The sequence below is a fragment of the Ursus arctos genome, unplaced genomic scaffold, assembly GCF_023065955.2.
Source record: "Ursus arctos isolate Adak ecotype North America unplaced genomic scaffold, UrsArc2.0 scaffold_3, whole genome shotgun sequence".
Classification (NCBI taxonomy): domain Eukaryota; kingdom Metazoa; phylum Chordata; class Mammalia; order Carnivora; family Ursidae; genus Ursus; species Ursus arctos.
Window position 1 is genome coordinate 56,334,969 of NW_026622985.1, and position 14,310 is coordinate 56,349,278.

Below are 14,310 nucleotides of genomic sequence, written 5' to 3' on the forward strand. Positions count from 1 at the left end.
AATATTAAAACTGAGAAAAATGCCTTTTCTGAGAACCCCAACTCTTACTAAAATAGATATGCTAATCCTAATACCTTCTCTATTGATTTGAGCCCCATTCTTGAGGAATTCCATTAAGCTGCATTTTGTTGGTTGACTCTGAGTCATGCAAATAATAAAAATGCATTACCTTTAAAAAAATAGCCTATAATTAGAATGGTCACCAAGTCAAACTGATCTTTCTTGTAACTGGTCTGAATTAGTGGGGCTTTTATAATATTCCCAGTCACTGTCAATTTAACACAAAATGATGTAAAATTACGTCGTATAGTCCTTTAGTGATACCGTAGCTGAGAATATTAGACCAATGGGAAAGAAAATTTTGCTTTGGAAGTTTGCATCCTTCTTCTCTGGTGTATTATGGGAACCCTGCTTTTACTTTTTTTTTTTTTTTAATTGATGACTTGTCGCCTTGCCTTTTTATCATTGAGGAAAACGAAACATAGACAAACATGTAACTCAAATGCAACTCTGAAACCGAATAAGGTAGCAACCTATTATTAAATGTAGAGCAGACTAAACACTTATAAAAAGAAGAATCAGGTTTCAGGCTTTAGCTTTGTGCTTGTCATTTAGACTTTGGAATAATCATACTTGCTGGGGCTGAAACACTTGATGCTAGGCAGACTATGCACTGACTGGAAAACTTAGTGAGTTTCCCCCCCCCCCAATAGTTGTAGCCGTATACTTATTGTCCTTCCCAGATGTAGTGGGGTGCAGGATTTTCTGTCGCATAGCTGATGGGTGAATTTCTGAATCATAATGTCAAGCTTGTGGCACTCTTTCAGGTGGATACAAAAGTAGGGTCTCTGCATGGCAAGAATCTTCTACCTAGCTATTTATAGAGACAGCAATTCTATGAAAAGGGGCTCCTTCTTCAAGGCACAGACTCCTCATTCCAGGAGGGGAACCAGATATTGAAATATGACCAACTTTACAAGGAATGTTTTTTTTTTAAATCCCTTTTGGTGCCAGTCTTGTCCGAGTGGTAAAGAAATCCCAAGGACATATAAGGCAGGTAAAAGTGGCTAAGATGCCTTACTTACACAGGTCCCAGCTGTCTGGCTGGCCTGAGAAGCTGCTGTGCTCTTTGCAAAGTCCCTGCGAGAAAGCAGCTGCAGGTGTTTATGCAGGGACAACTCAGATTTGCAAAGGTAATAACAACAAAATACTTGCGACTGAAGGAAAGCCCAAACTCAAAAGTTATTAACTTTTAGTTTTGTTTGGGATTTGGGGTTATTTCTTTCTCGCATTCAGATGGTCCCCCCTCAGGTGGAAACACTGAAAGAAAGGGGAGCAGAAGTCCTCCAGTGAGCATCTCAGCTCTGAGTTCCCATTGGAGCCAGTTCCTATAAGTCCGTGGAGTGTGGCCTGTTACTACTGAACACACCTTAGATATTTTCCACCAATGGAGCACCAGCCAGTGTTACTCATGATATAGAAATTGCTGCTGCCATAGCTGGTGCATGCCCTTGGTTCCAAAGAAGATGTGGTTTGTCAGAATTTTAATTTATGGCCATGGATGTTATTCACCTACTTCAGGTCTAATTTCAGCTGGAATACTTATTTGACAAAGCATTTGTGTGGCTGAGAAACTGACTCTTATTTAAGCTGCTGATAGATTTAGCTGTCCCTTTTTTGAAGATTTGCACATTTCCTGGCTTACTTGGAACTGGTGCCACGTGGGATCAAAGACACCTAGAGACCTTGTATTAATTCTATAAATGTTAAAATAAAACTTAAGCTCCATATTCTGGTTCCTGTTGTAACTGGAAAGAATAGCTCATTCACAAGAAGAAAATAAATTAAAAATTAGGAACAGCGTGCCTTATCTTTTCCAAATGTGGATTTAGATATCTGTTTTGCTTTTCCCTCATTATATCATACAGCAAAGAAAGTCACATTTAGTACCAATGCTGTGGCCTCCTCCATCTGGGTCTTCTGCTCTAGAGATAGGAGGGAAGCAACTCTCTCTCAGGGCCCATGGCTCCCCTTGCTTCATACATTTGTTTCCCTGTTGCTGCAGACAGGCTCATGTTGGTGGATGTTGAGAGGCTCATGATGGTGGACATTGCCCGTGTTATCCCTGTGCCATGTTCCTTCCACCTCCTTTGCTGATGTACCTGTGTACATGTGTGTGTGCTGGAATCCAGGGGTAATTTTGCTGAGAGAAGACAGAAGACATTTCTCAACTTTCTGGGGGCTTGGCCTCCAAATGTCAGTCTGAATTCAATTTGATGGCCCATCTCATGAACTCATCTCAGAGTTCAGGAGTCGTACGGATCCCTTGGGGCGCCTGGGTGGCTCAGTCGTTAAGCATCTGCCTTCGGCTCAGGGCGTGATCCCAGGGTCCTGGGATCGAGCACCGCATCGGGCTCCCTGCTTTGCTGGGAGCCTGTTTCTTCTTCTCCCACTCCCCCTGCTTGTGTTCCCTCTCTCTCTGGCTGTCTCTCTCTCTCTGTCAAATAAATAAATAAAATCTTAAAAAACAAGAAAAAGTCATACGGCTCCTGCTAGGATGACTATTCTCTCTACCTGGAATCATGGCCCTCAGCTTGTAAATCTCCAGTAGAGAAATATAGAGGAACAGAAGGAAAATTAAAACCTGGCGAACTAAATTCCTACTGATGATCTCATGTTTCAGTTCCATCCTGTGTTGTTTTTTCAGGGCTCACAAAATGACTTGCAAGATAGTAGAAAGTCTGTAGGATTGTAGCATGGTGCTGTTATTTGAGGGATAGAAGTGATTCCAAGATATTTTAAAAGAACCAGGGATGGTTAGGATTGTCAATTACTGATGCAATTATGTGACTCAGTTTCTAAATGGGGCCTGGGGTGAGTTTCAATTTCCTCATAAGTAAAAGGGGGAAAATGATTTTTTACCAAGGGCGGTTGGTGTGAAAATTAATGAGATGGTGCATCATACAAAGCACTAGCACTATGCCTGACATGGAATAAGCACCCAATGAATGGAAGAATGTGTACACACACACACACACACACACACACACACACACACACACACCCCTCCCTTTATTTCCACTGTCAGGTCTTGTCTATTTAGTCCTTCTGTTCAGGAAACTTCTTTATCTGTCTATTTGGCCTTTACCTCTGGCCTAATTTCTAGTGTCTAGCCAGCTGTTCCAGATGTTCCCATTAAGCTGTCCTTTAAAGGGTCATGTTTTTTGACCTACTGACAGTGACTTTGGAAGAGAACCCATTACGGTGGTGATTTTAGGATTCACAGAACCCATGTAACTTTAGAATTTATTTGAAAGCCGAGGAATATGAGGCCCAGAGAATGTAGGTAATTTCCCTCAAATCACACAGTTCTCAAGTCTAGATTTCTGGGCTGTTAACATTGTCTTTTACACATGTAACAGAGTCCTTCGGACCCAGAGGAGACTCTGGGTAAAGCACAGGATGTAGATTGAGAAGAGGTTACGTCTGATGGTGAAAGAGGACTTAATAGTGATAAAATGTTTACAAATTGTGACCTTATGCAAGGTACTTATCTCTCCATTTCTAAAATAATATGCACCTACTTGCCTCATAGAATCTTGTGAGATCTAGATTCTAGACAATGTGGGTGAAAATGTTTGTAAACTGCAAAATGCTCGTAAATACCAATTTTATCTTTCATAAGTGCATAACACACTGTATAAACATATATGTGTATATATATATATACATATACGTGTTATATGTATATTGGGACATAGGTATATATGTGTAAATCTTAATAAATTAATGTGCTAATAAAACCATTTTCAATCAAACCCACCTTTTGCATGGCTTCTATCTGTAATGTCCCACTTATGACCGTCTGTGGTAGGGGCTCTCTGTACTGTAAAGAGAGCTCGGTATCTTGGATGTTGGGTTATGAATGGGAAAGAATGCAGAAGGGGATTTTTGCTGCCTTGAAAATCCAAGTCAACCAGCTGGGTGCTTAACAGGTAGAAAAGCCCCTTGCCACAGGGTGTCAGGAGACCTGTCTTAGAAGGGCTGACTGTATGGGATATCAAGCTAATTTTCAGCCTCATGAATATTAAGCTATATCTTTGAATCTCAATGGATAATTTACTGGGATTAACTGCTCTCTGTATGAATTAGGAAAGTATATACTATTCTAGTTTCTTATCATACAGGAATTTATAAAGAGCATGCAGAAATGGCACATTCGTTTCAACTTGAGGGCACTCTTCAGTTGCCTGGTGGTGAGGTGTTCGAGAACTAAGCAGACAGAGATTTGGGGACTGAGTATGGATCGAGGTGGACAAGTGCCATCATCAGTCTAGCAGGGTGTGTGCTGTCGGCTTAGGTGGGCATAACACATGTGCATATTGGAAATGGTACTGGGGTCTTGGTTATAATCCTGGTGTCATCACATCTACCTGGGAGACCTTGAACAAGACCCTGAATCACTCAGAACTTCCATTTTCCTCATTTGCAAAATAATTAGCCTGGCCATCTTCTGTTTCTGAGAAAGGGACAGTGTATAGTTGCATTCATGTCAACTCCAGTACACCTTTACTAGGGGAGATGACTGTCCTTAGTGATTACAAAGGTGTAATTCTACCCTGTTTCCCTTCTAGGATCTTGTGCGATCTCGATTATAGAGAACGTGTGTGAAAACATTTTGTAAAACGCAAAGGCTATATAAATATTAAGCCACAAATAGTGGCTTCGGATCCTCAAGTTTCCTAAGTAGTATGCTCGCTAGACAGTCAAGAATATGAAAGAAATTTTATTCCTTTTAAAGAGTTTTCTCAGAACATTCCTTTGGCTATAGCAAAGGAAAATAAAATTAATAATTATATTTTTAATGGATGAAAGCTGAATGTGTTTGACTTGGAAACTTTCATCATCCTCTGTGACTCTCAAAATGAGAGAGAGAATTGCTGTATTTTCCTTTTCCATTAAGAGAAAGGAATTAACGTGCTTGTTTGTTTCTTTTTGTTTGATATAAACATTTACAAAACCTTTTTTTTCCTCCCAGCCCCCTGAAATCAAGCTCAGCAGATTTTTGGGCCTGATTTTAGCTAAATCATTTCTTGTTTCCAGTTTAGAAACAAAAGTCTTCCCACACATGGTGTTGTGTATTCAAGTGATAGGGACCCCAGAAAGTTGACGGTGGCATCTCTGGAGGTTGTCTGGGGGAAATTTGGAAAACCCTCGCATATGCAGCGTGCTACACGTTGTTCCTCCTGTGAGATTTGTGGTTTTATTTTCTTCCATGTTGTCATCTTATTTAAAAGGGTGGAAGATTATGGATGACCAGTTGGCATCTTAATTAAGGCGAGGGGAGGGGATTCGTGCATTGAGCTCATGTTTGCTCATGGCTTTTGAGGACAAGAACCCACGTGTGATCACTTGGTCTCTGTTTTCAGATCAGACTCCGACCCCAACAAGATTCCTGAAGAACTGCGAGGAGGTGGGGCTCTTCAATGAGCTGGACTGCTCCCTCGAGCATGAGTTCAGGAAGGCTCAGGAGGAGGAGAGCAGCAAGCGGGTAGGTTTGCTTAATTTGCACACCTTGGCAGGTGCCTCCCCAACCCCCATGAGAATCTTCTGTGTGGAAACTTTGATGGCACTGCAGATCGTGCGGATGTGGCCCTAAAACAGTATTTTATCCATTTGCAAGTATTTGTCTAATTTTTTTTTTGAAAAAAGGATGAATCCCTGATTGTGGTAGAATTCATCATGGGAGAAACAGACATCTGAAATAGGAAATTCATGCAAAAAAAAATTACCTGATTCTTGAACCTTGAGTTGGATAAACTCACAGACTTTTTGTATTCAAAACTAGCTGTTATACTTTGCTAAATATTTAGTAGGAAGCCTTACATGGGTTTTACACGCAGAAGACAAGAGTCAAAGAATAATTGTAGCAGTAAGAGAGGGGTTCGTCTGATTTTTGTCCCAGGTTCTCACTGTCCGATTTCCATAATCTTCCCGGTAGACCTCCGCCCGTTTCAGTTACTTCCCGGTCGTATTATTGAACATCTGTTATTGTTGAGACAAATGGTTTAAATATACGTGTGGATTATTTGTTCTTACAAATGTAGAAAATCCACTTTATGCATGCCTCTAGAATATATTCAGTTTCTCGTAATGTTGTGCTTGCATTTTAAAATCACTTTGTGAGATTAAGGAAAGGAAACGGGGTCACAAGTAAATGTGATAATGAAGCTCTTTAGCATTTTTTCCATTGTTACGATAGAGCATTATTGAATGCCCACAGTGTACCAAACAACAAATTAGACACATTCCATGAGCAGAGACTTAAAATGTGGAAGTGGGTTGAAAGGAAGGGCTGGCTAGGTTGTAATGGATTCTGAAGTTCCAGCTGTTCCATCCGGAGAAGATATTTTAAAAGGCTCTGATATTTCAAAACCTTCGAATTCTCCTCTACGTGAAATTATAATAATCCCCCCTCCACCAGATTTTTCATGTCACATTTTCACATTAAAATAACGAAGGGCTTGCACTGAGTCTGTGTTGCTTTCAGGAAAATCATAATAATTGGTGGAGGATACAAGAGAGGCATAAAAATCTCAATCAGCTCATTTTATTTATGTATAATTAATTTACACAACCACTTCCCTTACCCCTCAAGTGACATGAAAGGCTCCCCCCCCGCCCTCCGCCGTTTTAAATGAGTACTTTCTTAACACTTATTTGCCAGGCACTGTTCTGGAGCGCTTAAAAATTTAACTAAAAAAAAAAAAAAATAAGGCATACATTCTGTATTTCACTGCGATAGAAATGTATTTTTTTTAAAAATGAAAATTATAAGGGCAAAGAAGAACCAAAACGTCTAGTAAATTTCCTCTGTTTGAGTTCTACATTTAGCTCTCCTGGTAGATGTGGCGTATGTAAAAAATCAGAGATTAAGTTCGTTCATTCCTCAAGATAGTCAAGGTTGGCTTCTTAGATTAAACTGAACTGTAAGAAAGGTGCATAGTGGCTCCTATTGGTTTATATTGTCTTCATTTCTGAGAGAACGGTTTTAACCGACGTATGTGTCCTTGATTTTCCTACAGACATTTACCAAGGACAGCTTTAGGAAGCCCGCGGTAGGGGTGTGGTTTTAGGCGTTCTCCTTTACGTAGTGCTCATGGTCCTATATGAAGCCCCATGGGAGGAAATTCTTGCAGATCCGAATTCCAGGAAATTATTTGCTTCCCCTAAGGAACTGAAATATTTTCTCCGTGTGGACGTGAGAATCATGTAACTGGTTCTGTTTCTCTTTTCGCTTTGACTGCTCGGTTAACAGAAAGCCAAGTTTACTGCTTAACTTTGAGAACTTTTTAGAACAATGTGATGAACATATTTTACTTCCCTCCAGACTAGACTTTCAGTTCTAGTTTTTATATTTCCTCTGGTTCTGATTTTTTTAATTTAAAAAACATTTTTATGATATACATTTTTGTGTGTGTGTGAATTGCTTTTGAGTCCTTGTGGGTTGAGAAAGAGTATAAGTAAACTTCATAAAGTAATCAGGCAAGCAACGTTGAGAAAGAGGATGATTACAGTTGTAGAAATACATATTTTAAATAATACATATTTTAAATATTTTTAAAAAGTATCTTTAGAATGTTGCTTTTATTTTTTAATTTATTTTTTTTAATTTAAATTTTAGTTAACATGCAGTGCAGTATTGGTTTCTGGAGTAGAATTCAGTGATTTATCACTTACATACAACACCCAGTGCTCATTACAAGTGCCCTCCTTAATACCCATCACCCATCTAAGCCACCCCCCCCCACCTCCCTCCACCAACCTTCAGTTTGTTCTCTGTCATTAGGAGTCTCTTACGGTTTGTTTCCCTCTCTTCTTTTTTCTTTTCCCCTTTTCCATATGTTCATCTGTTTTCTTTCTTAAATTCCACGTATGAGTGAAATCATACAGTATTTGTCTTTCTCTGACTGATTTATTTCACTCAGCATAATACACTCTAGCTCCGTCCATGTTGTTGCAAATGGCAAGATTTCATTCTTTGTGATGGCTGAGTAATATTCCATAAGATATATATTAATATATATATACACACACACACACACACACACATACACACACACCACATCTTCTTTATCTATTCATCAGTTGATGGACATTTGGGCTCTTCACATGGTTTGGCTATTGTTGATAATGCTGCCATAAACATCAGGGTACACGTACCCCTTCAAATCTGTATTTTTGTATCCTTTGGGTAAATACTTAGTAGTGTAATCACTGGATCATAGGGTAGTTCTATTTTAACATTTTGAGGAACCTCCATACTGTTCTCCAGAGTCGCTTACACCAGTTTGCATTCCCACCGACAGTGCAAGAGGGTTCCCCTTTCTCTGCATCCTGCCAACACATGTTGTTTCTTGTGTTGTTAATTTTAGCCTGAATGTTGCTTTTCGCCATGTGCTGGTTTTATGATGGGTATTTGGATGGGGAATCTTAGTCAGCTTCCCTCATGGTTTTGGGTTGGGCGTCTCTGGAGATCACCTTCTCAAACCCCAACTTCACTTGCACGCACTGAAAGCTGGTCAGCATGCAGGCTGTTGAGGTATCCTCTTCCCTTGCCTCTTTCAAACCAGAGCAGTCAAATCCAGCCTTGGCTGGCCTTGGCTTCTTGAGACCTAATGCACAGTGACGTATCCAGCAGCCAAGTGGGCTGTGTTGGTGGCTTCTGCCTAGCATTTCTTTGGAAGTCACAGTTGGGTAAATGAAAGGTAGAAGATGCTCTCCAATCTACCTGCATGCCTTCATCCAAACTTTTAACCACATTTCTCTAACTACCAACATCCTTGGCACACTGCCACCCCCAGCTCCTGTTTCATTTATTCGTCCCCTACTTGAAAAGTAGGAATACAAGCTCTCTATTCATTGCATACCTTATTTTTATTGAATGCTGTCTTCTTCCTTCCTTCCTTTTGCTCTGCATTCAGATAATTATTTCTTTTTAATTCTACATCTCCAACTTTCTTCTAATTTCTTTTCCTGTGAGTCTAAGTACTTTTACCAAAAATATTGGAAAAATTGGGCCTGTCCTTCCCTCCACCTTTAACTTTCTAGCTGCAGTTTGGTCTAGAAAATTCTATTCAGGAGCAAATAGAGAACTGATCCTCGCTTAGCCTGTTTGGCTATCCACTGGGGACAATTCTGTCCTACAGACTGTCTCTAAACCTGACACACCCAGCTCCTGCTTCATTTCTTCATCCCCTGCTTGAAAAGTAGGAATACAAGCTCTTTATTCAGTATATCCCAATGTATGTATAGCATGAGGACAGACTAGAGGCAGGTCATGACCATGGAAAAAGCCCTAATATCTGTATCTATATTACATATAGAAGGCAACACATTCCACAGTTACCTCAGTCTTCCACAGAAGTATACGCTTGTGGTTTCACAACTCTTGAATAAGAGACGTTTTTCCCTTGGAAAAGCATCCATCACTAGCAGGCATCACAAATCTCAGTTTGCCTATGGCTTAGAAGTCAAGCTAGTCCATATCCAGAAACAGGTGAGAAACTCGTGTTCATCATTTACTCATTCAGTAAATATTTTGAGTGTTCATCACGTGCTAGGCACCGTCCGAGACATTGAGGAATATACTGTGGACTAAAGCTCATTGAAAACAAAACCCTGTGTTCAGATAGCTTACTTCTCGTGGGCAAGACAAACAATAAACAAGTAAAAACCCTCAAACATATAACATGTCAGAAGGCTATGCATGTTCTAGCAGGGAAGGGGCAGAGGCAGTGCTGGGGGTGGTCAGGGAGGACGTTGGCAGTAAGCGGACATGCAGCAGAGACCGGAAGGAGGAGAGTGGAGCTCTGTGTCAGAGCAGGTGTGTGTCGGGAAGAGAGTGTTCCAAGTGGAGAGAGTAATGAGTGCAAAGACCTAAGGCTGGAGGATGCTCTGAGTGTCGGAGGAATCACAAAGGGGAGGGTTTGTAATAATGCTAAGAGTGGGCACGGGAGGGCAGAGTTCGGGAGGCCTGCAGCCTTCAGATTTTACTCTAAGTGAGGTGGGGAGCCATAAACAGTTTCAAGCAGACGAGTGGTAGGATCTGACTTACACATTAGAAAGTTCACTTTGGCTGCTGAGTTGAAAGAAAAATTGTTGGGGGACAGTAGCAGAGAGAGACAGACTAATTCAGGAGGCTAATGGAAGAATTTGGATTGAAGATGATGACAGATTGGTCCAAGGTGGAGATGGGGGTGCTGATTACATTCTGGGTCTATTTTGAAGATGGAACCGACGGGATTTGCTGATGAATTAGATCTGGGGAGTAATAAAAAGGATGGAATCAAGAGTGAGCCAGTGACCTAAGCACCAAGAAGGATGGAGTTGCCTGTGGAAGGAGCAGGTTTGAGGGGAAAACCGTGGAGACTTTTTTGACTTCAGGGGAGATATTGAGTGGGCAAATGGATATAGTGGTCTGTAATTCAGGAAGAGGTGACCCGTCTGGAGATATTCATTTGGGAGTCACTGGCTTATAGGTGGTGTTTAAATACATGAGACTTGACGGAATCACCTGGGCCAGGAATGAATGGGGAGGAAGTTGAAAGAGGTCTGAGCGTGGAACTTGGCAGACTCCTCCAGAACCTCCAAGACGAGAGTATTCAACTCTCCTCAGTACAGAGATGACACAGAAGATCCTGAGGCATGAAGAATCAGGCCAAGTGTGGGGACGCTAGTAGTAATGCTCAGCGGACTCCAATAACCAGCAGTCATCATGCCGAGTTCCTGTTCCACACCAGCGGAAAAACAGAAACAAAAACAAAAACATTTTTAAAAAGAGAAAAAGAGGAAGGCGAATTGACCTTTTACATTTGATTTTTAAAAAATAGAAAGAATAATGCTTGTCCAGGAAGTGGGATATAGCTTCATCATATGATAGCAGTTGTGTGGGAGTGTGTGTGTGTGTGTGTGTGTGTGTGTGTGTGTGTCTGTATAAGAAAGGAAGGGCAGTTGAGAGGACTAGGAATGAACTCCTTTGTCTTGCTGAGAGAAATATAACATTACAGCCTAACGTGGTTAGGGACCCTGAAGATGAAAAGCACGGTGTGTACGTGCTGAGTGTTGCTCTTCTCCCATAGGACCTAAATTTGACTCATTAGGCTGATGGAGCAATAGCAAATGAGGACATTTCCATGCTCTAGAATTCCCACCCAAATGATGACAAGTGCAGTCTATTCCCAGAGGGCACTGACAGTTGAACACTCGGGAACAAGGGACAAGCTACAATCTTCAGATCTTGGACCCGGCTCAGTAGGAGTTACAGAGCAGGGCATGGCCAGGTCAGCCTCAGCTCAGAAACGTAGGCTGCTCAATCTGATTAAATTCTGTACCTGGAAATCATGTTACTCGACACCACTAGTGACTCGGGGAGAGAGGGTGCAGAGAGGGAGGCCCTCTGCCTTCATACACAGTCTCGCTCTGTCAGCCCCTGGTGGGCACGGCTGCCCTCTGGGGAAGGCATGAGCCACGCCGAATGGCAAAGAAAAGATAGAAAAGATAGGGAGTGGGGCAAACTCGCAACAGCTGCTCTGTTAGCATCTTGCTTCTACGATATTTGGGTAAAACAGTCCCTCCCTCTTGCAGAAGGCTGGAGAAAAAAAAAATCTCCGAAACTTAAAAACTTGGTTTTATTCTGGTTTTGAAAATGTCGTCATGTTTGCTAAATCCTCAGGAGATGAAACGATGAAACTGGTTTTGATCTTTGTGTGTTTTGTTTTGTTGTGTTTTGTTTTTAATCAGCATGACTGAAAGGAAACACCCACTAGTGAAGCTAGAAGAGACAACAGTCTATTTCTTCCCCTGTCCCAATGACTGGAAAACCTAACCTTTATCTTACAAGGATTATTTTTGTCCCCCTATCTCAGGACACGACAAACATAAGGCTTTTTTAAAAATTTTTTAATTTTTTTTTTTTAGCTTTCTCCTTATAGGTTTACATTATGCCCTCAGCTTGAGTAGACTTTGACCCTGGAAGAGACGTTGGCTTGGTCTTTGCATCCCACTCGGGGGAATGACTAAACCAGTGGAAAAGACCAGAAGCTATTTCATGTGTTTTAGTTTCTGGAATTTAGGGTTAATGTGTACAACAATCTTTTTTTTTTTTTTTTTAAAGATTTTATTTATTTATTTATTCTACAGAGAGAGAGACAGCCAGCGAGAGAGGGAACACAAGCAGGGGGAGTGGGAGAGGAAGAAACAGGCTCATAGCAGAGGAGCCTGATGTGGGGCTCAATCCCAGAACGCTGGGATCACGCCCTGAGCCGAAGGCAGACGCCCAACCGCTGTGCCACCCAGGCGCCCCAATGTGTACAATAATCTTACTGGAGATTATTAAGAGTTGGTATCGCTGCCACATATGTCAGCAAATCAAGATGTGATCTGAGGCTATACCTCAATTTTAAAATGGAGTGGGAAATAAAAATTCATAGGGTTTTTTGCAGGGGCCCCTGGGTGGCTCAGATGGTTAAGCAGCTGGCTCTTGGTTTTGGCTCAGGTCATGACCTCAGGGTCCTGGGATCGAGCCCCGTTTTGGGCTCCGTGCTCAGCGGGGAGTTTGCTTAAGGATTCTCTCTCTCCCTCTCCCTCTCCCTCTGTCCCTCCCCCTGCTCACCCACTCTCTCTCTCTAATAGTAAATAAATAAATCTTTTTTTTTTTTTAAGCTCATAGGGTCTTTTTGCTTTATTTCAAAAAAATTTTTGAAGGAGAGTCAGGGTATCTTCCAAGTGGCAAAATTCATTGTCTGTTTATTGCCTTCCAAAGAATGAGCACCTCATGTCAAGTATATTTGATGTGGATGAGGAGGGAAGGACCATGGTTTGGAGGAATACTGACCAAGAGGGGTGCCAGGGGTTTGGTCATCTCCTCCCTTGGAGAAATTGTATATTTGGATTATTTGGACTCAAATGGACGAGTCCTCACCACCTAACTTTCATGCTGAGAAAAAAATATGTTATCTCTTAAAGCTGAAGATCTAATCTCTAAAGCTAAATTATCTGGCAGTTCATGGATCTGCCTCCAGCCAGAGTTCTAATCAGAATTAAAAGGGGGTTGTGGCAGTGGGGGGAATTGCAGATAAATGTCTCAGCCTGTGAATGGCAGGTTTTATTGTTCTCTGAGTTCAGTATTACGCATTTAAGTTTTTTTGTCATAGGTCTTACTGATACTTGCTATCCCATGACACGTGTCCCGGCAAGATAGAGGTCTTTGCCTGACATCTTTTGGAGAACCGATCACAAGGTTTCCAGAGGTTAAAGTTTGAATGAGAGAGGGTTTACACTCATTCCGTGCTGTGACGGGTGGTCTCATATGAGGTACTTATGTTTCCACTTGAAGCTGCAGAGTGGAAGAGATTGGGAGGCTCAGACCCTGTTTAAGATATAACAGGAAGGTTACGAGAGAGAACTGGGCACTGCTTTTGAGAACCACTACTTGTGTTGGGAATATTGCAGAATAAAATAGTATTTCCTTGTACCACTGTTTTCTGTTCAGTTGTGACAGGGTACAGCAAAGAACAAAGTACTTATATATTCATGAAGTATATTCAGGCCCACGTAGGACATTTTGAACATGTTATTAATGATCATTTGATTTCGGTCTTTAGTACACAGGAAATAATTACAGGGGATTATACCAGTACCACGTTTCCCATTGAAGTGCAGAGGGATAAACCATCAAGAGAGACAGAGTGTTGCTAGGCCCTCACTGTGGAGGGCCAGCGGTCGGACTTTTCTCCTAACTCCCTGTTTTGTCGCTGCCTCCTGTCTGTTGGCTGTATCCACTCCCAGGTGGTTTCTGTTTACACCTTCTCTTGAGAAAACTCATAAATTCTGATTCTATAACAGTCAGCTCCGCCGGACAATTCCTTCAATGATACATCTAGTCTTCAGCCTTGAATATTGGCCTCTGATCTCCAGCTGCTGCCCACATTTCCATCTAATACACCTCTGCTACTCCCAACTGCCCCCAGACTGTGCTCAGAGCTTTCCTGTGCAAAGTCGCTGCCCGGTCAGTCAGAGGCACGTTTCACCTGCCGCAGGGGTCAGCTCTGCCTTCCCACCCTCCTTTGCCCCCTTCACTAGGTCCCAGGGACTTTCTAAGGAAAGAGACCTCCTATCTTCCGTTTATTTCCCCTTTTTGTCTCCTCAAGTCTAGACCATCATCACTTTCTCCTGGGTTATTGCTGCAAATTCCAAGAAAGTTTTTGACTGTTAGCCTAACTTTAATGAAATACCTATTAAATCTTGCAA

The 14,310-nt window shown here is 41.6% G+C and overlaps 1 protein-coding gene across 6 annotated transcripts in view; it reads left to right on the forward strand.

Annotated features, from left to right (window-relative positions):
• CREB5 (cAMP responsive element binding protein 5) overlaps nt 1-14,310 on the forward strand; it is a 397,331-nt gene that overhangs the window by 82,408 nt on the left and 300,613 nt on the right. For all 6 annotated transcript variants that reach the window (XM_048212878.2, XM_026508437.4, XM_026508456.3 and 3 more), the window contains one exon: nt 5,430-5,551. In XM_048212878.2, the coding sequence (XP_048068835.1) occupies nt 5,430-5,551 (122 nt within the window). The remainder of the gene's footprint in view (nt 1-5,429; nt 5,552-14,310) is intronic.